Genomic DNA, 27,032 nt, shown 5'->3' with positions numbered 1-27,032 from the left:
TTTGTTTCGTGTAGGTAGAATAGGATATGGTTATACATCTAACGTTCATTACCAGGGTTTCCAGGAATAATTGACCATTAAGGATAAACTGACATCCCATCAATGTAATCTCTACGAATTGTACTGTATACCGGTAAACTATATTCAGATAATGGTTGACTGATTAGTGAAATATAAATGCAAACCATCTTTTTTTCAATATTCTGGACAGGAAATTATTCTTAACGAGTACCGACTTATATTTGTTCAAGTTGATTTAAATGAAACAACAAATACGGAATTCACGTTGCTTTACATACGCAAAAATATCAACGTTTGTATCCTAGTCGTGTCACACCTCTTCTTACAATACAAGTTGTTTTTATCTACAAGTTGCAAACTTGGGGACGGTTTTATATGTCTGTAACTATATATTGAAGGAGGGGAAAGTACACTGTTAATTGCACTTTTCAGACAGACTACACTTCCGCTCACCTGTACCAGTAATTCTGCTTTTAGAACTAGAGACCAAGGGACCAATAAAAAGAGCTAACACAATTTAGGTGTCACACAGTATATGCTTGATTTTAAATATCTTGCTGCACACACAACACACGTAGAATATAAATGCTGACGTGAACTAAAGACACTTTGGTCATACCAATACTGTTTTACTCTCCTAGGTTTATACAATAAGATATCGGGTAGCTTACATGTGGTCTCTTAGATATACCACAAACAACGAGGGACAAATATGGTGACAAGGCATCACTTGTTTAAACCAAGTCAAAGGGCCGGTTTCCAAAACGGCCCCTTCTCTGATTCAAATTTCCTGTTGGTGGTGCATTGCCCATGCCGTTGTGGTCACAAATCTATAAAGTATAAAGATTTAGGTCATTTGGTTTGTTTTTTATGGCTCCTCAAAGTTGTACCTTTCAGAAGCAGTCTAAGTGTTGATAAAATGTGCATGTTATGTAAAATATTAATGGAAATCTAATCAAATGATAGTCACCGTAAAGAATACATTCATGGCATGATTGTGACAAAAAGTCATGTTTCCATCGCGCCATTTGCCTGTTTTATGGAAGAAACAATCTCAAAAATGCCATTTTCGATAATAACATTTTAGACACAAAAACTGTGTTTTTTAGAGAATACACCCTTTTATGGGCGTTGGATGCAAACCAATTTTTATCCTATTAAATAGTACGTAATATGCTATTGATGAGAGGAAAAATCATCAAAATGTAAGTGGTGGAACATTTTCAAATGTTGGGTTGAATTAGCCTATGGTTGAATTGCCGATTTTCGACTTTCTTTAGATAATTAACAAAAAAACGAGAGTATTTGCTCGGTATGTTGAGAAAATGTACATCGATATGAAAAAAAGTGAGAGAAATACTTTTTCATAAAAAAAATACAAGATGGCTACTTCGCAAGTCCCCGTGGTTGAAGACATTGGCTGACAAATAGACAGAACAACAAACAAAACGTGTTCCTTATGATTTTGGTTGGTTTTCGCATTTACGGGATTGTTCATAGCTACCGGCGATTGTATAATACCTATATTGTGACAAAAAATCATGTTTCCATCGCGCCATTTGCCTGTTTTATGGAAGAAACAATCTCAAAAATGCCATTTTCGATGATAACATTTTAGACACAAAAACTGTGGAAAACTATTTCAAGTTTTGTCGGAATTTCTTTACCTTTGGTTGTAATGGTCGAGGGTTTTCCAGCGTCCTGTAATACCCAAGGTAGTACAAGATACTGGAGATGTGCGCACACATTCCCATCGTTCTCTCTCCAACTGGGCACTGGCAGTAGTAGTCCTTTATTGGGGCCTCAACATCGGGTGAAACGGTGAACCGTATCCAAACGTTATATTTCGTTTGGCTTTTGTGTCGAGAATGTATTTGACATCGGAGAAGGTCTGGGGAGTGCTGGTAAAGCCACACCTCATAGTCGCCGTCATCGCTTAAATGTTCGGCGATGTAACCAAGGAGCCAGAGATATCTGATACGTTCCACACGTAATGGTTCTCAAGTAATCAAGATCGAGACGGGGAAACAGTACTTTGTTTTACACATCATAAAACTGTCATGAAAATATCCGCTCTGATATTCAATATAAAAGTTTGTATATAATAAGCTATATAATAGGGTATCAGACAAGGTTGTTACTAATTTCCCCTTTTCTTTCAATTTACAACCACATTCAGACGGCGATATGAGAACGTTCCACCATATGGGATTAGCTGATTTTTGTTACACATATGAAACAAGTAAAGCTCTATCCGATTTTCTGATGGAAATTTGCATCCAAAACTATATAACGGGAGAAAATTGCAAATTTATGGCATTTTTCTTCATAATTGTGTCTCTGCAAGTGCATTTTCATCCGAAAATTTTTTTTTTTTTTTATGTTTTATGAATAAACACGATATTTTGGAAATATTTATCAAAAGAAATTTATACTATGTTGCGAATTACAATTTCGAGATAACCTTCTTTTATTTACGAACTTATGTCTTTGATGCTGAAATTGACAACTTTATAAAAAAACATTTTCACTGAAATTATGAAATCTGGGTGTCGGAAAGGTGTAAAATTATTTTTCGGAAAAGAAAAAAAACAGAAGTTGAGCTAGATAAGAAATTATACGGGGGCAGGCTCCTATGGAGAATTAACATTACTGGAAACAGGCCCTTTAGCAGTAACGCCGAAAAAAGTCCGCTGCAAGTTTTACAGCTGGTAAGAAAATAGGTAAACAATGCATTTAGTGGCAAATGAATGCTTGAAATCATCATCACGATATATAATTCTTTTGTTTTTTTTTCTACGAAACTGAAAAAACACCCAATGCCTATACAAAAATAAAGCCAGTCTATTGTGAAAAAGGTATTAACATTGATTTTTTAAAAGAGAAGCTTAAACACTAAGCGGTTTACACTACTTAAAGAGCAGTTTAAAAACAGATAAAGATTGATGTTGTTTTTTCATATCCTTCACAAATAAACTGATATTATTTTAGCAGTTACGGGAGTGATCTAACCACGGGTTAAACGTTCACGCTGCTGACTATAAATAATCTAACCTCCTTGTAGCATTCGCGGAAAAAGCGAAGGTCAGGTAGACGAAAGGACTCATTAGTTAACATATTATCTTAAGTGTAACGGCAAAAGAAAGGGTGATGATAGATGTTTCTAGAGACGGAGTACGGTGTCTATAAAATATACGTAAATATACATGCTAGAAGAGGACATATGTCAGCGTCTTTGGGAAGTGATGTATGTTAATGAGTAAATTTAGACAAATGTTACGGATACGGTAAAGCACTCACAACATTAAATATACGACTGAACATAAATAATCCTATGTAAAACACCTCTGAGACTGCTAAGTAAACTTAATGTCTCCTACATAAAATTGTAATGGGGATTTCACCATCTGTAATATATAGATTCCGGCACCATCAGCTGCCACTATTCCAGTGGATCAGTCGACATGTGACCTTTCTCTAATGAAGTATGTGGAGTTTATAAATACATCAACATTTATAGAAGATCGACCTTGCCAATAGATAACTAGTGAAGATACAATCATTTTTCTCTTCAGATATCTAATTATACATCGTTGAAATTTAGCAGCATAGTGAGTTAGATAAGTATCGACAAATACAGTACATCACACCAATAAATGAGAATCTACAAGAAATGTTAATGAAAAAAAGTAAACATGTTAACATGGTTCTCGTTCATAACTTGTTTAAATGGACGTAACGAACGGTCAAAAGATTTCTCAATGCAAAAAGCTAAACATGAGTAGGTAATACATTTGAAGGTAATCACACAGGAGGCCCACGGGCCTTCACAGTTATCTGAGTACCTGACTCTAAAAACCTTAAGTGTGACAATGGTAGTGGAAACAATGTTTGAATACTTAAAACAGTGCTCTATTTTAGGTTTAGTTTAAACATATTTTATTCCCAAAAAACAAGACATATGGATTGGGCACAAGTTATATCAACATTATCGACGCCCTCTCCAATCAATATACATATAAATTTTAAGGCAATGACATACAAGAACAAGATAATGAGGTATGATATACATGTAACAATATATCATTATAATTTTATACGAAGCTGGTTTCTTAAAATGTAAATATATTGCTGGACCTTATGTAAATTTGCAATATTTTATGGGATAAAAACAACAACAAACTCTTTTGCTGACTGTACAAGAGACACATTAGGTAATACACATGTTAATATAGATTTAACATTAGATACAGTCAAGCAAGATAAGGAAGGAAACTTTATAGTATAAGTCAATTTCTCAAAATCACAAATATCAATACCGGCTTTTTGTCTCAAGCAATCGCATATTCGATATCGCACCTGTTCAAAACATAGAACATAGACCAAGAGAAGTTCTGAATATAGTCACACTATTTACCGTTTTACAGTCGTTCCAGGAATGTTTCAGCAAGTGGAAAATATCAGAGGTTTACACTCGCTATATTTTTTCTTATTCACACTAAGGCCATTTTATAATAAAAACGTAAGTGCATGACTAGCTGTACAGTGAATCCTGAAAACCACACTGTTAAATTGATAATACTTTCTGTCATTACACATTCACTGTAAATGAGACCGCTTAAGGCCAAGCGATGCTCACTTCAAGACACTGATCCACAAAATCACCATTTTAATTGCATGTGTTTCACAACGCCATCTGTTCCACTTAGATCAATATCGCTATGTAGTTTTTATGACACATTTAAGTTTCTTGATGTCCCATTGTTTTATTGATCTTACAGACAGATATATCGTTCTGCTGTTTTTGTATATTTGGTGGCGTGAGGTTGACTATTACCGTATATTCACAATATACAATGTACCTGTCATTTAAATGCCTATATTTATCCAGATGCCTTTAGACAATGAAAACTAAAAAGAAAATACCAACATGTCAGCAGAATTATTATTTCCAATTAAAATTCAATAGAACTAGTGCTAAACATGAACAAAAAAAAAAGACTTACACGGGGACTCCTGAACAACTAACAGGGAGAATAAGACCAGGTGTTCCAGAACTATAAACGTCTTCTGCGTCGTTGACGACACCCGCCTTGTAAATCTTGGTCAATCCAAGTAATTAATGTCTGTTCTCAAAGGGGGAACCAGGTAAACAACAACAGAATTACAAGGTACACTAACAACTACCAAACACCTCCAGCTTTATAGTGTACGTTAACGAGCACTAAACACCTCCAGATCATATCGTTCACTAACGAACACTTAACATCTCTAGATCATATCGTTCACTAACGAACACTAAACACCTCCAGATCATATCGTTCACTAACGAGCACTAAACACCTCCAGATCATATCGTTCACTAACGAACACTAAACACATCCAGATCATACCGTTCACTAACGAGCACTAAACACCTCCAGATCATACCGTTCACTAACGAGCACTAAACACCTCCAGATCATATCGTTCACTAACGAACACTAAACACCTCCAGATCATACCGTTCACTAACGAGCACTTAACACATCCAGATCATATCGTTTACTAACGAGCACTAAACACCTCCAGATCATATCGTTCATAAACGAACACTAAACACCTCCAGATCATATCGTTCATAAACGAACACTAAACACCTCCAGCTTTATATCGTTTACTAACGAACACTAAACACCTCCAGCTTTATATCGTTCAACGAAATATAATGTTTCCCAGTGAGGTTATAATGACGACCATAGAAGTTTCCTTTAACCCTTATCAACCTATATCCTTCAAAAACTTGTTGTGATTTTATTTGTCAGTTGCCGATATATAACACGATTTTCGTGATGTTTTGTACAAGTCATTAAATACATTTTGAATTATTTGCGAATTCAGGTTAACTTAATTTTAAATAAAGGCAAGTCTGCCTAATTCGTTTCATTTGCAAACTTTCCTTTGGAACCGAAACAGTGTTTAAACTGATTAAAAATGCGTTATTAACTGTAGGAATCTTTTGACAATGACACGTACATAACAATAACCATGTTAACAAACATGTCCTATCTTAATAGTAAGAACGTAAGAACGTTGTCTCATGAAAATGTTGAGAAGGCCCTCCTTCTGTTAATGTTGACCTTAACCGTACTTTTGTATTGGAGATCTTTGTACATTCCCTACTGTAAGTCCAGATTATTGCATGAATAGCAATTCAGTTAGGAAGACGAGCCGTCTGATTGGGTAATAAAACGTCTTCACGTTGCGCAAGTGCATAACAACTAGAAAACATCACCTTGGGAACATCATCCAATTGAAATTCATTAAACCTAGGACAAAAAATATTTTTTGTTTTTATTTAGACTTTCATGTAAGATTTACGATATGAAAAATGAATATGTTTAAAAAAATCAATCTTATCGATATATTGCCATGTTTTCGAATTATGGCGAAGACACATATTGCGTTACAAGGATGTAGCATACACTGTGGTAATAACAGTGTTAATCTCCCTCGTCCTTCTATAAAGATTTGAAGCAAAGTGGAATCGATCGTATTTACAACGCATTATTGTTGTCTTGAAATATGCTGTAGGCCTTACGGAAGCTGCTCAAAAGCATTCGCTCCTTCTAGTCCCTTACGGGAGACTTGTGAACAAGTATTGACTTTGGAACATGGCTACAATGTCGCTATCTTTCCAAACCCGTCTTTAAAAGTCAGAACTGATGTAAACTGTCAATACCAGAGACTTAATGCTTTTCAATTTGACTTTCTTTCAGCGCACATATGGCTTCATAGAAAGCACGCGGTGCTTATGTCAAGGCTTTAATCGGTTTTTTTTAAAAAAATGTTTAAACACTGTCTCCTGTAGAATTTCTGACATACTCCGGAAAGATATGTCGACATAAAGATGTTGTGTCTCATTCAGTTGTTCATATAATCTCAGGTTTTTGACTTCTGAATCATACAGCACACCGCGTAACTTCACAGTGTAAAAAGCGCTGATCATCGATGCATACCTGATTTTGCCGTTCGTAGAACAGAATAGAACCATTATTGTTTTTTCGTTAAACTGTTCTACTTTTGTGCCTGATCTAAGCGATTTCCGTGATTGGTGTATAACAATCCGTTAACCACTTGGTATTTATTTATTTAATTGACATCGTATTTACGGAGAATCAATTCCAAAACAGTTGTGGGTTAAATATCAAAGTGTATAATCAATAAAACCTTAAATTAACCTTACTGAATTTACAACACATCAGTAAAGATAGTATAACCTTACTGAATTAACAACACACCAATAGAGATAGTGTAACCGTACTGAATTCACAACACATCAATAAAGATAGTGTAACCTTACTGAATTCACAACACATCAATAGAGATAGTGTAACCGTACTGAATTCACAACACATCAATAAAGATAGTGTAACATTACTGAATTAACAACACATCAATAGAGGTAGTGTAACCGTACTGAATTCACAACACATCAATAAAGATAGTGTAACTGTACTGAATTAACAACACATCAATAGAGATAGTGTAACCGTACTGAATTTACAACACATCAATAAAGATAGTGTAACCTTACTGAATTAACAACACATCAATAGAGATAGTGTAACCGTACTGAATTCACAACACATCAATAAAGATAGTGTAACTGTACTGAATTAACGACACATCAATAGAGATAGTGTAACCGTACTGAATTTACAACACATCAATAAAGATAGTGTAACCTTACTGAATTAACAACACATCAAAAGAGATAGTGTAACCGTACTGAATTTACAACACATCAATAAAGATAGTGTAACCTTACTGAATTAACAACACATCAGTAAATATAGTGTAATCATACTGAATTTACAACACATCAATAAAGATAGTGTAACCTTACTGAATTTACAACACATCAGTAGAGATAGTGTAGTCATACTGAATTAACAACAGATCAATAGAGATAGTGTAACCTTACTGAATTTACAACACATCAGTGAAGATAGTGTAATCGTATATAATTAATAACACATCAGTAGAGATAGTGTAACCTTACTGAATTAACAACACATCAGTAAAGATAGTGTAATTTCATGATATACGGATAAAACATGAAGCCAAACCACAAAAGTAAAGATAATGTAATGATACATGTTTTAAAGTTTAAATATTACAAAGTTCGGTTTACCTCCATTATTGTGATATCTGAAGAAGAATATAAACATTACACTATACTGCATACTGCTTGTTAACGATTTGTTTTGGTTGTTTACAGGGCATTTGGATACCATCCCCTGGGTATAGACCAAATGTTAATCAGCCTTGACTCAGAAGGAACTTTGATTTGGGAACCTGGTATTGTAATGCAAACAATATGCGAGGTGAATATCGCCAAGTACCCATTTGACAGCCAGAACTGTGCAATACGTGTGATGTCTTGGATGCACACAAACAAATCAATGATTGTTGTTGTAGAGAAAAACAGTGTTGACATAACAGGTTACTACCCTAATGGAGAATGGGATCTGTTTACTACTTCCGTGAAGGCGTATTCCCCCGAGGACGGGTCCTATAACAGCGGGGAGATACTCCCCGGGGCGGAAGCCATATTGGAGCTAAGACGTCGGCCGGTGTACTACATCATCTCCACTATATTACCAATATCAATGCTGTCACTACTTAACGTTCTGGTGTTCATGTTACCCATGAATACAGGCGAGAAGATGACACTTGCTGTTACGGTCTTACTCTCATTTACTGTATTCATGAGTGTTGTCAATGACGTCATGCCGAAAACGTCAAACAGCATCTCCATATTAGGTAAGCTTATACACAGATTTTGTAACTTGTCACATGTACAGTATCAAATGGTTTCAATTTTATTAGGGTTAAACGGGCAAATGGTTCTTATGTCACGAGGGAGCTGTTGTCAGCTTTTGGTCGCTTTTTATAAAAGTAATGATTGAGATATCATCCCGAGGGTATGAAATGATGTTGCCAAACAAAAATTGCTCTGCTGTGAGATTTCCCTTCATATAGAGAAAGGAATTTCAACTTCGTTTGACATGGGATGCAGAGGGGATAAAGCAATTCAATGTTGTGTACGACAGCGGTGAGGTCATACTAAGGGCCTACACGAATTACTATTATCTAGGATCTATTATAAATGTAACAAGGAAATATATTAATGCATTCAATTAAAAGCGGATTCCATTCACCTGAAAGCTGGAAAAAATGAGAAATAGATGTAACTAGACATAGCAATTTAAAGTAATACTACGACACATGTTGGAAATAATAATCTCTGACACTGTTATATTTTACAAATGGATGTTCAGTTACCAACAGGCAGGTTGACTCCTGATTCCTTGACGTGTGTATCACAAATATACTAAAAGGATAAAGAAACGTAGGGTGAACTTTAAACCAGAAATTAAGTATGATATCGGGCTTCATTTAAAACGAAATTTTGTATACTTACAGATAAATTAAAGCTTAAAAATATCCAAAGTCTGTATTTTGCATCTGACAATTTGTTTAGAGGTACTAAGGATTAGATTGAATGGACCCATAGGATTTTGAAATTGAAATTGAACTGAGTCATCAATATCTTGTGTGTCCGCCGTTTGCTGTGTTCACGGCCCTTATTCTTCTGGTCATAGAGTTCATGAGAGCGTTAATCCGTCTTATGGGGATGTTGTCCCACTCTTCAATCAGAGCTCTGGTCAACTGCTCTCGAGTAGCAGGGGGTGGCTGGCGCTTTCGAACCTGTCTATCCAACTGGTCCCAAAGATGCTCGATCGGGGACAAATCAGGGCTATATGGAGGCCAATTTAGTGGTTGAATGTTGTTGATGGCCAGAAAGACTTGGCAAATCCTTGCTACGTGGGGCCTAGCATTATCCTGCTGGAGGATTAGATAATGCTGCTGTAAGAAAGGGATAGCATGGGGTCGGAGGATCTCATCTCTATACTTAGCTGCTGTTAAATTGCCATCAATAACAACCAATTGTGATTTAAACCCGTGTGAGATTCCTCCCCACACCATTACTGAACCGCCCCCAAACCTATCCCTCTCTACAATGCAAGCGTCCGTAAAATGTTCGCCACGACGTCGGTAGACACGTTGACGGCCGTCAGATCGATAAAGACGGAATCGAGTCTCGTCCGTGAAGAAAACTTGTCTCCACTGCCTCAGTGGAAACCGTCGTGGAGCATGTGCAGCGACCCAGGCCATACGACGCTGACGTCGAGCAGGGGTAAGGTGTGGACCTACGTAGGGGCGACGTGCTCTTTCACCAACTTCTCGTAATCGATTCCTTACAGTTTTTGAACTGATAGGACGCCCATGATTTCCACGAACATTAAGTGCACCCTCAACGGCTGTAAGGCGCCGATTACGCACATGAGACGACGATATAGCGATCCTGACGTCGTGACGTTACGCGCGGACGTCCTGACCTAGGTCGATCGGCCAATCGCCCAGTTTCCCGAAGACGTCTTACAAGACGTTCTATGGTGGAAACATTAACACCAAAGTGCCTAGCAACCTGATTTTGCAGCTGTCCTTGCATCAGCATCTGAATGGCCTGACCCCTCTGAACTTCTGTGAGTCGTGCCATTCTTAAAACGAATCAAATTCTCAATTAATTTTAGGGAAGCAGTTGGTCTGTATAAAGACTAACGAAGAGTGACTTGACCAACGCTGCATGAGACCAGAACAACACGGTGCACAATATTCTTGTTTTTTCCTTCCTCCATTTACCAGAGCTGCGCACTGTACCGTGACTAAATTTTCGATACATGACCAGGTGTAATATGACCTAATTACTCAATCCACAAAGTTTCACTTTATTTGGAGAACGCGTTTTCAAAATATCGGAATAAATATTACCCTGCGTTTCTTTATCCTTTCAGTATAGATAATGACTGCCTAAGATTTTGAAAAAAAATGTCCCTTTCCCAGGTGTTTAGAACATTTCAGCAGTTACCCTCGGCGATGTCTTGGTACATTTAGGTGTATACTTAGTGAGTAGCTTCAAAGGAATATATAGTTAAATCCAATCGAATTCCATACAAATATTAGCAGGATAAAACAACGAAAATGAATTTGCGATAATGACAAGCGATAACTAGTTTTTTAAAACAGTTTCTTTGTATGTCCATGGTTGGCTTTTCAGTTCAGGAAAATAAATTTGACTTTTTTTCAGCGTGAAGAACGCTAAAAGATGTGCATACCATTACAATACACTATCGTAAAAAAAACTATTGTCAACCATTTGCGTGTGTCAGGAAAGGTGGTATATTAATACCGGTGTTCCAAAGACTGCCATTTGACTTGGGCATTGAGTAATCATATTTCCAACCACTCCTATTTCATTACATTAACAGTGAAAAAGACATCATTTATGAAATGTTCTGTCAGACATTCAAGTGATTCCATCCACTAATGATAGATGATTTTTAGGATGAATTCTAAATTGATTCTTTTTTTTTTTTTTTTAATGATAAGATTGTAATTTACGGATTAATGGAATATGGAGAAGAGAGATGTATTTTTGTGACTGTTTAGGCAAAATATCTGCAAATATTTCAACGTTTTCATTTAGAAAAATAATTAAGAAACTGACTACTATGCCGTGTTGTTCCCCCAGTTTGTAGATAAATAACACACATTTCGATCCATGTGTGATATGCATGTCAAAAATGACGATTTTTTTCTATAAATACCGTTTGAAAGCCTACAAAGGCTTGAGCAGCTTGTTTCCCTTATTTATGTAGGGAGGGAGTTCTGTCGATCATCGACTCCAGGCCGATATATAAAATGTTGATAGAACGTCAGAATAATTTGGACTACGAGAAATGTTTGATATTTTGATAAAACAAGTGACCAGGCTCTATCGGTTGGAAAGATACCTTAACTGAAATAGAGTTGTATGTGTTGTACTGCATGATTTTAATATATCGTTGACGTTTCCCTCACTTCTCTATATTCTGATATCATGTAGTGTTCATTATCAGTTTCTTTAACAGTGTTAGAAGGATCCTATTCTGTCTAGAATTAATTGAATCGGACGTCCATTCAATAGCTTGCTGTACAAAGAGAAAATTGTCTCACAAATCACAAACATCTTTTTCAATTTGTTAATTAAAGACCTGAAGTTATATTGATTTTTTGACCCAGAAAAATGTCTTAAAACATGCCTTTTGCAATGAATGATGACTTAGCATGACAATAGTCGACAATATACCGTGCAAGTGTTAATGGCAAAAAGAAGAACACGATTCATTTACTGTATACATATAACAGGCTTCTGTATCAAATGTGTCTTCAGAGACGTTACCAATTTTACACAAAACGCTGCGAGTAATTTGAAGTATAAAAAATTTGACTCTGCAGCACAATTAAAACCGTGCAAAATGAACCTCGCAGAATCTATAAGTCAATCAGACACATCAGAATTTTACAGCTCTTTTAGTGCTTTGACGAATAAGATTGTACTTCTAGCAGCTTTGAGTCTCTAAGTTGGGCGCCCAGTATAACAAAGACTCCCTTATAAGGTCCCATGCGTACAGAACCTATAATCAGAATAAAGCGTATCCTCGGATTATCCTCAGGGATGTTACTAATTTACACTAAAACACTGATGGCACTCTGAACTATAAAAAATCGGATTCTTCAACACAATTACAACAATGCAAAATTAAACTTACGGATTTATTTAGTCAATCAGGCACTTCGGATTTTTTTAAGATTTCAAAAAGCGGAACTAAAAACTGTAAAACTGCAATGTTCTTATTATTGATAGGAATTACAATAGTTCTCTGACTAATAAAGTTTATACTACCAGAAGCTTTGAGCCCCGAAACTGTAAAACTACCAACGTTTTTATGGTATGGAGTGGACGCTGTGTTGATTGATATATGGTGGTGAAACAAAAGGACAGTTAAGACAACGTATGAATGGTCATCGTTCAGCAGTGAACCGCGGAGAGAATAAATGTTTGTATCAACATTTCAACCTCCCGGACAATTCCATACTGTCGATGAATGTCCGTATTTTGGAAACAAAGTCAAGACCTTACAAATAACCCCACCATCCTTCCGTAGACAACGTGAGAAACAATATATTAGACTCCTTGGCACTGCTGCGCCATATGGCTACAATGACCGTGTGGACTCTGTAGGAAATTTGACCAGTCCTTGATGCAGCAACACTAACGTTATGGCTTTATTCACTCCTCAAACTAGACTTAATCGTAGCCACGGACAGAGGCATTACAATAAATCTAGCGGATATAATGGATATATAAATGGATATATAATAGAAAATCAAATGGATACAGAAACCACTAGGTTCTTTAAACCTGTCCGTACAGATGTTTGCGATCCTCCAACAACTCGCCAGTTTATGAATGTTGAGTTTGTAAATAAAGCAGTTGATGCTATAGACATCAGTAATATATTACACTAGAAGTCTGCTCAAACTTTTCATGAAGGGTTCTAAATATCGTGAAACCCCGATGGTTAATTGGAATGTAAATTTCAAGATACTATGTATTCTGTTGAAAACTACGTCAGAGAATGGGCGAAACGGAAACATGCGGTGTTGGATTCACTTTCTGGGTGGGTTAAGTCTATTCGGTCCATCATTCGTTAAATAATATGCAGCTTGAAAAAAAAAAAAAAAACACAAGTCAGCTTTCCTTGATCCTGATGTTATATCCACACTTCAATATTCACATGACAGGTATGTTATTGCGCCTGCAGATAAGGCGTCCAATAACTTCACCCTGTATACAAAAACCTGGGCTTGCTTGATAACGAAGGAAATCCCGCCTATACATTACGCAATCTTTTCGAAATACTAGCTTATAATGTTTCGGTACTACAATCATTTAGATTGCCTATTAATGATAAGGACACGGACCTCCCCCGTCTATACTGGATCCCTAAGTTCAAACTAATCCATATAGACAACGTTTTATAACTGACTGGTCTAACTGTTCAACCAAGCCTTTGTATAAACTACTAACCGCCGTTCTAATTACTATCAAAAAGAGGAATTAGTAGTATGTGGATTTTGAAGAACTACGAGCTTTCGACCTTTCTTCACCACCCTCTTCTAATAACATCTCTTCTATAAGAACATTTGATTGTTAAAACCTGTACATGACCATACCTCATTCTAAACTGAAAGAACGCCTTCGTTCTCTTGTTATGAGAGCTGTCTTCTCCAAGAGAGGTGAACGGCTGTATAAACTTATTGTTTTGAACTATACTGAAGCATATTTCGTGAAAATTACGTCCAAATCAAGAAAGAAATATACGGAGGACGAAATAATAAAAATGATCGAGTGTCTGGTTGACAACATGTTCGTCGCGTTTGGTGGTAAGATCTTCCAACAGACTATTAGCAGTGGGAACTAATAGCGCGCCTCTGTTGTCTGACTTATTTTTGTTTCATACAAGGCTGACTTTGTTAAAGAGCTTATCAAAACCGGTCATAAAGACATTTCGTGCAAAGTTGTTTAATTTCACCTTCAGGTATATTGATGACGTCTTGTCTTTAAATAACAAGAAATTTGTTGACTACGTCCATCGTATATATCCACCAGAACTGGAAATCAAAGATACGACAGACTATTTCTTCTACATCAACTGCATGTCTCAATCTCTGATTGCGACGAAACCTACAAAGACAGCTTTCCACCAAGCTATATGATAAGCGTAATGATTTTAAGTTTGATTTGTGAATTTTTCATTTCTGGAAATCTACCACCTGTATCCACAATCTAAGTTATTTACATGTCGCAGTTGATTCGTTATTCAAGGCGCTGTTCCCATTATCACGATTTTCGTGCAAGAAGTCGTCAACTGGTGGACAAACTCGCAACACAGGGTTTTAAAACATGCAGGTTGGTGAAAATTATGGGAAAGTTTAACGGTCGTCATAGTGATCTCGTGGAGAAATACCATATTTCTTTGTGCGATATGAAGCTGGGCGTGTTTGCTGCTCGTTCATTTGTCTGTTGGTTCCGTTGTTGTATAGCTTGTTCACATTTGAAAACGCGACATCTCTTCCAGGGTTTACAAGGCGGGTGTTGTCGATGAAGCAAAAAACGCTTACTCTTTTGAAACATCTAGTCTGATTCTCCTTGTCCATTTTGAGAAGTTTCCGTGTAAACCTTTATTTTGTTTATATGTTGCCATGGTTTTATTGAATTTGATTTTGGATTATAATTACATGTTGGCATTTTCTAGCTGTTCTCCCTGTAATACCTCTATGCGGTTCTCTTTCAAGTCAAAATGCAGGTCTCAATAGATAACAATAATCACTGCAGTAGTCTTCAAAGTAGAAAATTTCACAAACTTATTAAGTTGCTCGTCCATTTCTAATTGATTTGATATACTGATACTGACTATGAAAATTGTAGTATTATAAACTCTCATTACATACTTCATACAGTGAACAGTGACTTTATGTTACAACATCCCAGAAAACAAAACACCCTTTACGGGATTCCTTACAACAGCATACATATGTCGAACAAGTATGGATTCCTCATTCCGGAAGAGAAATTAGTATCTTTTTGACCAGAATCAACAGAAGCAAAGTTACATCATGACAGCTCCACTTAGGGAATGTCTGAACCAGACAACTTAGGGGTACTCTATTGATTTGCGTTCGCATCCCCTGCAACTAAACGGAAATAAATGAATGCAAATTAGATTGGCGCTAATCGGTTAATTGAAACTTATTTGAAGTTGAACGTTATTTGATTTCCTATGTACTGTTGGACAGGACTTCATCAATCTTTTACAATCAAGTTACCAGGCCTAGACTACACAGAAAAGGACACGCACAAGTAACCTTCCAGTAGGTATAATAGTGACATGATTTAAAGTCATCTACGTTGTTGAAACGAAAGCTGCGTTTGTTTTTAACATTGTTGGCAATTTGGCGGAGATAGACGAGAGATTCACGTGTAGTCAATATAACACCATTCCGTTGCCGCCTTGCGTTTTAGAGCAGCCGAATAGCGTGAAATTCCCATTTTTATATTGCAATCAAGAGGTTGTAAAATTTTACAGCCGTTGTCGCTTCTGTTATCAATATCTTCATGTCTGTTACATGTTCTCACAATCCGATGTTCAGGTACCAGTGTCCATTCTGGTAATCTTACGTTCGGTTTAATCTAACCTTTCGCGTCACCAGGCGTTTCTGTACGCATATGCATGGTTTATTCGTGACCTGGCGCTCTTGTACCCTCAAATCCTTTTCCTGTTACCTGGCGCTCTTGTACCCTCACATCCTAAACCTGTTACCTGGCGCTCTTGTACCCTCACACCAATTACCTGTTACTTGACGGTCTTTTAATTTTTCACACCTTACTCGTAACAGTACGTGACTCACTTGTATGCTTACACTCTTAACTTGTAAAATGATTTGAATACTTACATCATTTATTTCCCTTATAGTGCTCTCGTACATTTGTTTGTTACTTGTTATTCCGACACCTTTCCACACTTGCCCTTTTGTCGTTATATGATAATCGTGTAAACGTTACCGTTATCCATGTTTTAATAGATTGAAGTATTCTCCATAACTGATGTTCTGTTTACTCAGCTAGTCTTCACTTTTTTATGGAACGGTTGGGAACTTTAATTTTTCATTTCAAAGTTATAGTATAGTTTTGTTTTTAGAACTAAGGCATTTACCAAATGTTCTGCAGTGTCCCATGACGCAGCCATTGAGTATTCGGGAAGTATGCACAAAGTTGGTCATAATTTAAGGTCACGTTTGACCCGAAATTCAAAACCATCCACGATTGAGTTTCCTGTATGATTTTGTTTTCATAGATTAAAAGAGATAATTAACTGCATGTTTAAACACACCAACTAAGCAAATGCGTACTTCGATTAAACTAACACCTAAAGCAAAGTATCTCTATTCCCTCAGGCATTTTATGTGTTGTCGTATTACAAGAATTAAAATATAATCGACATGTAATTGAAAAGCTTCATATTAATCTTTTAGGGTAATGGCTAACCACTCTGTTGTTCTTATGTTTAAATTGTAGCGACGGTTATTTTAAGAATTAGGATTTCGCTGTATGGTGAATTAAATTCATTGTTTAGCTCTATGTGTCCTAGTGCTATTCGCTTGTGCGTCTTGTACAATCTTCGAGATTGTAGATGGCAGGCACTGCTGATGGAATTTTATTCCGGTAACCTGCATGTCACTTTTAATTCACTCGAATAGTCGATTAGTCGAACTGGTGAGAGTATTCACATGTTCTCAAAGATGTTCTAATACCATCAAACATATCCTAAGTAAGAAATTGATTAAGTGATAGTGTTAATGCATCTCCCTAACCAGGTTTTACCTTTTCTTTTGGTCACACTGGGTTTTCCTTAGTCGCCTCAAAGGTTTCAAAATTGAAGCCATTAACATCGCTGACGAGAACGACGCAGTTTAATTCATTCTTTGTGTCTCTATTGTACCATATTCAGTAATGTCGCCAATTCGCATTGAAGAACTGGAACCCTGACGTCTTGTTATACAATAAGATTGTATGTCATTTTTTCTATCTATTGATAAGTTAGAATTAGAAAGAAACACCACATACGTAATGTTTAGATATCATATTGTCCTGTTACTACATCACAATGTATGTCAAGATTTTCTTATTCAAGCGTCGTGATAAAGCGCATTATAAACATGTTAAACATTGAATAAAATCTAATTCTTTGGTTTGATGACAGATTTAACAAAACCTTTCTATCTAATATTGATAACCTTGTAATTACAACATATTTCAGTAACTCTCATTTTAACAGTAGTTTTATAGTAGCATTACATGTGCGTCTTTTATACGACCCGCGTGAACAGATAGCTACAATTGAATGTCGTTATTTCAAACTCGAAAACATTGAATACTAGGCTTAACTCGAAGTATTTTTGAGTTATCTTTGAAAATGGTAACTGTATCTTATCTCTGATTTACATGCATTATATTAACTTCACCTTTGATAGATGCTTTGTTATACTGAGTACTGTATTTTATTAGGCACAAACTGCATCGAGTAACCAAGACATGTTTCTCGGTTAAATAGTGGCAAAGAGTGACTGACCGACACACGAGGTCAACCCGCTATAATTCACTTGCTACATATCGGTAATGTTTAGGGTATGCAGCAAGACCTCAATACCGTTTATCTTAAAACTGCTTTTATCCTCGAAACATCAATCATAGCACAGACACTTTTATGGGAAACACTTTCCATTGAAGACCAATATGGATATACACGTTTTTACTTTAGGGTCAAACTGTCGTCAATATTTCATTGTTAACATGGGGCAATTGGAGTACAAAGAAACGTGTGATACATGTATAAAATTTGCTGAAGGAATAATTCAATTTGAGTATTCATTTGAACGCAAAAAGCTATTGTATTTCATAACATAACTGAAAGTCGATATTTATATGACTTTCAATATAATGTTAAGGGTGACTACCATACGTTTCAAATTGTATATTTAATACATAACATAGATATATATAAATAACTTTCTAATAATATTTCTCTCAAGTCATTATTATAAGAACACTAGACCTTGGCCAAAAAACCAAGATTATATAGAATCTTAATACAAACTCAAAATGATTGAAACCAGGGCAAAGTATAAACAAAACATTTTCTGCTTTATCAACAATATCCGCCCTGTCATTCCTTGTCAGAGTAAGTAATGCTCTCAAACCCCAAGGTTATAAACAACGCCAACATCGGGTATGTTAAGGGCCAATAAAACTTACTGTTGCGTTTGAATAAAAAGAAAGTCGGAATAAAATCTGATGATGGCCAAAGAACTTCACTGTAGTCTTCATCATCCTACATTTCTCGAAACCAAGTATTATGAATATGTCGACTGTTGCATGCAAAATCTAATCTATGTCAAAGCGGAAAAGATTTAGAATTTAGTTTTATGACCCGTTTCGGTAACCTTTTCGATTCTAGCAGCCTTGTAAATAGTAAACAAAGCGAGTAGCACTGCTTGTTCCTATAGGTAGGCCAATAGTCTATATCAATGTATTACCAACAAACTTTAAACATATCAATCAGAACGTCGCTTATCGTCACGATTTCATCCTCATTTTTATTCCCCTTAGATCTAGATCTATTTACATAATACACTCCGTTAAAGTTACCAATACATTAAGTTCAACAAGATAACCAATGCCGATTTGATGGGTGCACACATTTAGTTTTCTTGTTTTTTTCCTACATTCTAAAGATGTTATTGCAAAAAGGATACTTTAATAATCCTGTTCCTTCATTAAAATGGATCAACGTTGGATAAAAATCATCAATTTAAGTAAGAATGAAAAACAACAACAAGAAACTGAAAACATCTTTGGTAAAGTTATCGTAAGTTATTGAACAAAAAATAATCTTAAAGAAAAGCTTCAGAAAAACACAAATAAACAAACAAATAAACAAACCCAGTTATGTTACCTTCTTCAGTATTTTATATAAATATTTTTTCTTCTTTTTTACCCCGGCGATATATTTTCATTAAAAGGTCGTTACTTGACGAATCGACCTTCGCTACCTAAATATATAATATTCTTAGTATGTACTTTCTTGTCCATATGAGTGTAATCCGATACAGATAAACAACGTTTCTGTTATGAGATTAGCTTTGCCCTGGGTAAGCTATGGTCTTGTATCGTGATAACAGATCCCATTACGACAAAGTACACTTGTCGGCAACACTGAGTGTAGGCCACCATTGATCCACATCTATCATGTGGTGTTGGTTTCCATCATTGTGTTATTTTGCATGTGCCACTCTGTGTTCAGTCTATAATCACATGCTAACCATTTGGTGTTAGGAAATAGCTCATGCGGCATTTGTGCTAAAAAGAAAATATCCTACTTAAAAATCATAACAAAGCTATTCGTCATTGCCAAGTACACATTTTGCAGGAACAACGTGTTGACACTATTTCGATACGCTCTATATCGTAAAACAATGGTATATAACCTGTGATGCAGGTCTTATGTCCTGGCATTCTTGGTGACAACAGCATATTTCTATATCGGATTGGACATCAGAGGTCTTGCTATTCTTGAAGACATATTAAATATGACAAATGGCGTTATTTATTTAAAGTCTGAATGATTGTAAAAACCGTGCTTGATTATAACACGACAAAAGAAGATATCATTGACTTTGCACGTTACTGACGACAGTGCTGAGTTAATTCATGATTATAGTACTGTATGAATTAACATTGACATATAATATAACTGAATGTTTGTTGGAATGTGTTTTTGAACTGCCGTTCCAATTTTTTCAATGAAGAGCCACGTGTTTTCATCTTCCGTACTCCAATTGTATTTCACGCCATTTTGTTAGAAAAAATATTATTTGTTGTGTTAGTCTGACGTACTGATGTCCTCTTACGTGTTGATATCGAAATAACGACGCAAGCTCAGAATAGTCTGATGTTCAGAAGAAGCTTAGACTGAACATTATGTGTGTGGTTTATCGCAAAATAGGAATATAATGATGCAAGACACTAGAGTGTGAAGTGTTCAGTCTGTTTAGTTTGTAAATTCATACGTTTTGAAACAACAGATGGCGAATAATTGTGATATCACTTGACATTTATCTTCAAAACCCCTATACCTCTGGGTCGTGGGTTCGAGTCCTAAGTTGGGCAGTCACTCGGTACTGGCTGTAGGTCGGTTTTTATTCTTCGGAAACGCCGGCTTCAATCTACCATCAAAACTTGGCACGTCCTTTAATGACCGCGGTTGTTAATATGACGCAAATCAACAATAAAAAATAACCATCCTCATTTTCTTTTTTATATAAAATCCTAGAGTTCAAATTTGATTTACCAATTACCAATTAGCAAAAGTAATGTTAAAAGACAACCTGTGCTCCCTTCAGACGTCTGAAAAGAGCATAGCTATGTTACATCCTTCCATGGCTTTGCACTTGTCTTCATACTTTAAAGTCGCTTCTCCTTTCGCTAAAAATAATGATAACAATACTTGATAAGTAGTTCAGACCAGTCTGGATTATTTGGTCATGACTCAGTTTTTAGGAGTTGGATTTAGGGCAGATGATTTATATTTTAAAAAAATCATTACAATGTTAATACATAGCGTCGTCTTTTCACTTCATATTTTTGCATGTTACATATGACATGGCTTATGTTGTGTTGAAAGCATCGTCTCATTAACGTACCGTCTTAATTATTGCACCGTTTACATTAACACGAAAAAGGCGTTCTTTTCATTTCTTCAATTACCTTTTTCTGACCACGAAATTTCTTTATATTTATCTATGTAGATAATTCGTATAAGGGATGCTAGTCAATACGTTTTTACGATGTTTTCTTTTCAATCAATCCCATATTGTTGTAAAGAAAATAACTAATGTCGAAATGTAAACCGTTTTCATTTCTCATGATGGATGAAAATTTACACCTATAAAATTAAAAGGAAACCGAGACCAGATTTTCCGGAAGGGTAAACTTTTCTGTTTTATCAATATTCATATGTAAATCTTGGTCAATAAAAATTATATGTCATGTTATTATCTCAAATAAGAAAATAAGTACATAACAACGATACAGTATATGGTGAAGAATCACATGAGGCGGACAGCAAATGGAACAGGGATAGTAAAATTAATTTAATGTTACTAGAACTAAGCTGGAATTTACGACCATCAATCCAAACATGTGAGAGACAAATCCGTTTGATATGACAGCGATCGATAATCGGGGTCTATTGTGACTACTTTAACACATCAGTATGTTAAAGCAGGACGATAAAATCTTGATCAAACGATAGTAACATTAAAGACGTGCTACTGTTTATATCACGTGTTACAGCGGGCAGTTGTCTGGTGAGGCAGTTTCTTTGATTTGTCGACATGCTATATTGTTATATAGATGTGTTTTCTATTACAAATTGTTTATATGATCACAAGGGTATTGTGAACTTTATAAAGCTTAACATATCGAAGGATCGGGGTCGACCTTCGGTGTGAGATGTCTGTTCTATCGATTTCAGACCCTCCTTAATTACAGGGTTTTAAGAGATACGGGATGATGCGAGTCTTATAGTCACCATTCTAGCTTTATTGAAATATATCGATTCCTTTGAGCGAATTTGTGGCCGATTGTTTGGCTCTGAAGAATATATTGTCTTTTCTCAACCTCTTTGTCTCTTTGATAACATGACATTGATTTAACATCGACTTCATTAAAGGAAGAAATCCGTTGTAGCTAATTAGTCCTTAATTTCAAAGTTCCCCGTATCCGTTTTCAAATTGCCAAACATCCGTTCGATCAAAACCTCAACTTTCATTCAGTTCGGTAGGTACCCTTTACTACGTTGTCTTAGTATTTGTTTGACTATCCCCCCTAGAATTATTTCAGTACTAAATGTTCTATCACATACAGTTTTAAGACGACATTTTGTGTGCTAAACGTTGATGAAAAACGTTTCTGTTACACCAATGTTCTCCGTCAATTTGCTTTACTTTTCTGCTAGTAAACATTGATGCTACTTACCAAACATTCGAGTTAAAATTATTGTTATAGTTTTACAACATCATAAACTGTATGCATTTTTTTCGTGTTTAACACTAATGAGAATGTCAATGAAAGCTAATATTTGTGCTGAAATGCATACAGATTAAAACGTTAAAGGTGTGTGTTGTCAGCTACATATCTTTCTTATCAATCCAGTTATTTTGCATATAAAACAAAATGCATGTTACCTACTTTTGGATGTGAATAATGTTCCTTGAATTGCATATTTTTGTTTTTTTCTAAGCTCGCATGTCTACACTGCAAAGACTTTTCAAATACAGATAAGTACCATGCTTTTGTTAAAGAATAAACCGTTTTGCATAGTGGCATGGAAGCAACCACGATGTAAAAGAATATTGGCTTTGAATGGATGAAGAATGATTAGTACTTCGAACAATGAATGATTTTGCCTGGAGATAAAGCATCCAATAACTTGATCCCTGTCTGCAGGCATTGTTACATTTGCTGCATAAAAACAAAATCGTTCGATTACAAATGAAATCCTGCCACACATTATCCTATCTTTCAAAAGGTAATCATGCGTTAATATTGGAATCATTCAAATTTAAAGATAAGGACTTTGACCTCTCATTTCCATTCGATTCCCAAACTAAAAAAATCCATATGACCAACATTTGATTGCTAGCTAAACTAGTTGTTTAACCAACCCTTTGTCAAAGCTTCTTACTGCTGTTTTAAGATAATATATAATAAGAGTTACTGTTTCATTGTGTACTGTTTAGAATCGAAGATATGTGATTTTAAAGAATTCCAAACAGCGTTTAGCCAATTTTGTACATCCTAGTCTAATTTTTGTTTTGATGAAAATATTTGGTTTTTACACTCACTACAATTTCTCATTCTTAACTGAAGGAACGTGTTCGTTTTCTTGCTATGAAAGCTTTCAATCCAAATTCAGTAGAACGGCGTGTAAAAACATTTAGAAAATATCAGTTTCTGAACAGAATCATAATCAAAACATAAATTAGATAAAACTAAGGCAAATATGAACAAAAGAAAGATTAATATGAAGACTGCTGACAAGATACAAGGAGAATAAGACCAAGTGTTCCGGAAGTGTAAGCGTTTTCTTCCTCAATGGCTACACTCGTCATGTAATTATTGGTCAATCAAAGTAAGTAATGTAACGTTCCCAAATGAGAACAAGGTAATAAACATTACAACCACGAGGTGCACACTACGAGCACCAATTATTTACTACATCATGTCGCCTTAGGTAATAGAATGTTCCCTGGTAAGACCAATGCGACGTATGAACCCAGCCATAATCATTATCATTTTATCAACACTCGAAACCTAGTGTTTAGGGTTCTGTTGTCGAAAAATATATAAAAACAAAAACCGTGACACATTGGACAAGCGCTGCTACATGTTAACACCATTAGTTATGGATGCAGGGTCATATCTGTTCAGAATATTCACTCTACGGATATTGAAATCGTCTGTTGCAATGTCTATTTTTTCTTGTTGTTTGTGTTTACATAAATTATATTCAAACAGCATTATTTAATATTTAAATCCCTTCAGCGTTGGCACTACATGATATAATTAAAGGATTTAAAGAACTGTTTATCACATAGAGTGCATGGATGTTCACGTTTGCACTATTGCATGGTGATAAACAACATACTTTATTAAAAGTCAAATTAGAACCTGTCTCATACAGCAAGAAATGAAAGAAAAAGAAAATTAAAAGGGTCTTTTTTTTCTGTTTTGCCACGGAACTTCTTTCCAAGTAAAATTATACAGATGTTCTATCACGTTTTTCTAAATGAGCGATGCGATGTTTGCCTTACATCATACAAGTGGACATTAAATTCTCTAACAAGATAGTTTAGTGCTTCAGAATGTCTGTCGGATCGCAAAAAAAATCTTCGAAACACTTTTGTATATATATTTATATGTAGAATGTGAAATGTTCATACAGAAGTTAATTTGAACGTGTTACGCAACTTTACCTAATCTTTACCAAATTTTGAACATCTATTTATCAATAGGTGCTATCGTCATATAATTTGTCTTCAGACTTAATCTTAATGGAAAATCTGTTGTAGTTTGGCCAAAAACATTTTGTAATTTAGTTATTGAGATCCTCATTAGCTAAGATGTGATTCCCTCTTTTAAACCCGATTGTCGTGACTGCCATCATAATACTCGTATCACCTGATGATGCGAGTATGATCTGACCGTCTGACCGACTGTGAAAATAAATAAACTACAGATTGTGTCATTTATTCTTATCCATGAATGTAAATAATGTCAATATACAGTATCACTATTAGGCTTCAGTCATTTTTATAAATGTTCACATTTGTTTATCAGGAAATAACATATTGCATTCACTAAACAACATTGGTTTCACTTTAGACTTCGTTATGCTATGATTATGTTATGATGTCTATGATAACGTTAAGATCAGAGGTTGAATGTTTCAGCGCCTGTTAACGAGTCATAAGACTGCTACTTACATCGTTGTATAAACCATGTGTAACGTTTCCATTTATGTTTTGCAAGAGCCTGACACTTGTATTCATATCTTTTTACTAAAAATACCACTGAAAGGACAGGATTATATTAACTATTATTTATTTTTGCTTATTTTTCTTTTAGGACAGAAACTGTAAACAACAAGGTGCCTGTTTCAAAGTTAACCTTATCGAACTATCTATAATGATATCACTCTGTTCAAATAAGGTCTAGGCTGCCTTGTGTTGCCATCAATCAGCGCCCTGACCTGTTTCGCCGTTTGATGGTAATTGTTCTTTGGAAAACATATCGATGATCAATTGCCGACAGCTTAGCGTCAGTGCCATTCCTCATTAGGGCAATGTTGTGTTTGATCTACATCTGTACATCTTTAAGTTGTTGGTGGTGTTTTTGGTGGCATTCTTCAGTCCTTAGATATAATACGTGTAAATATCCACTAGCAGTGTCTACCACCTGCAAACTTGCAAATTGTACAAAAAGCATATATACAATTAGATCAACTTCTTTTTTCAACACATGGACATTTATTTAGTGGACTTAACACTGTATGCGCGCGAATATTACGATGAAAAAAAATTAGCCAAAAGAACACCGCTCCCTAATGATACAAAATGACAAGTGTTAGGAATGTCTGTTCATATTGCTATACAGTTGCATTTTTCTCTTGCCTGTTGAGAGTATCAGATTCTTTATGCTTTACAAAACAAAGGCTTTCGATTTGAACATATATCATGTTATGTTAAATGCGTAGTAATCAGCCAGTATGCTATGACTAGATAGAATGTCATCCTAAATGGCCAGATGATGCCCATCCGTGTGAAATATGCCAGTTTGAAGTGATCCTGGCATGACTGAACAACCATGAACATATTCATGATATTATTTTAAGGCATAACAAAATAACAAAAATATGTATACGTTTGTTTTCAGAATGAATTTGAAAATGCCTTATACTCTTGTCAATAATCCGGTGTAAGCTGAATTCGATGTTAATCGAATATTCAAACATAGATTTTAAGTTATGCGATGTAGAGCCCATTCCACATCATTTGTTTTGCAAATGCTAAATTTGTGAAATTACAATAATAGCTGAATAACATTGTTTAAAGTCGTCTTTAGAGCAAAAGAATACTGTATAACACAAAGTGTTTTTTTGTGTAGACAAAGAAAAACAAACACAAGATATTTACAAAACAAAACAAAAATGAAAATTAAAAAAAACCAAACAAATAAGACTTTCCATAAAAGGACTAAGTATACATTATGTAACATTAAAGATTTATCATTATTATTGAAAGGATGTCCATGATCATATAATGTTTTACAATATACATAACGTGTCAAGGAGGCAATTTTCAATACGTATTCTTACTCATATGGCAGATTGTGTAATATGAATTGTTAACATTTTGTTTTTGCAGCCGTTTACCTGACAATTTTGCTAACTTTGAGTGGACTCTCAGTCGCATCTACAGTGATGGTGCTTCATTTCCACCATCGGGAGAAGAAGTCAAGAAACCAATACGTCACTGAAAGGGTTGATGACGTAGTACACAACAGCCGTTTGTATAAGGTTTGTCGTCCTAATTCAAACAACAATCGTAGAAAAACAACACAAATAACGAAGAATGGACTGAGACCATCAACAGAGAAACTCCTGCAGGATTACATGGAGATCGATGACTCTGAGGCTAATCCTGTTCCAGAAAGCTGTTGCTTGAATTGTGCGTCTAAAGTGACGAAGTGGCAGTGTTGTATGAGAAGCAGAAGATCTCGAAAATATCTAGGGAAGGAGTTTGCCCAGAAACTAGATAATGTATTATTTTGTATAGTCACAATACTAACAGTGCTTTCCACAGTCATTGCCATGATATTGCTGATATATTGGTGA

General features: G+C 35.5%; 1 protein-coding gene across 1 annotated transcript in view; it reads left to right on the top strand.

The window, feature by feature from the left end:
• Nucleotides 1-27,032, top strand: part of LOC132561137 (neuronal acetylcholine receptor subunit beta-3-like) — a 104,920-nt gene extending 77,888 nt beyond the window's left edge. Inside the window, exons 5-6 of the mRNA XM_060225866.1 lie at nucleotides 8,285-8,829; nucleotides 26,563-27,032. Of these exons, the coding sequence (XP_060081849.1) occupies nucleotides 8,285-8,829; nucleotides 26,563-27,032 (1,015 nt within the window). The remainder of the gene's footprint in view (nucleotides 1-8,284; nucleotides 8,830-26,562) is intronic.

The sequence above is a fragment of the Ylistrum balloti genome, unplaced genomic scaffold (assembly GCF_031769215.1).
Source record: "Ylistrum balloti isolate Yb309-2 unplaced genomic scaffold, AGI_CSIRO_Ybal_v1 Utg371150, whole genome shotgun sequence".
In the NCBI taxonomy this organism is placed as follows: domain Eukaryota; kingdom Metazoa; phylum Mollusca; class Bivalvia; order Pectinida; family Pectinidae; genus Ylistrum; species Ylistrum balloti.
The sequence above is the reverse complement of the archived record's forward strand: the minus strand, read 5'-3'. Positions and strand labels throughout refer to the sequence as shown.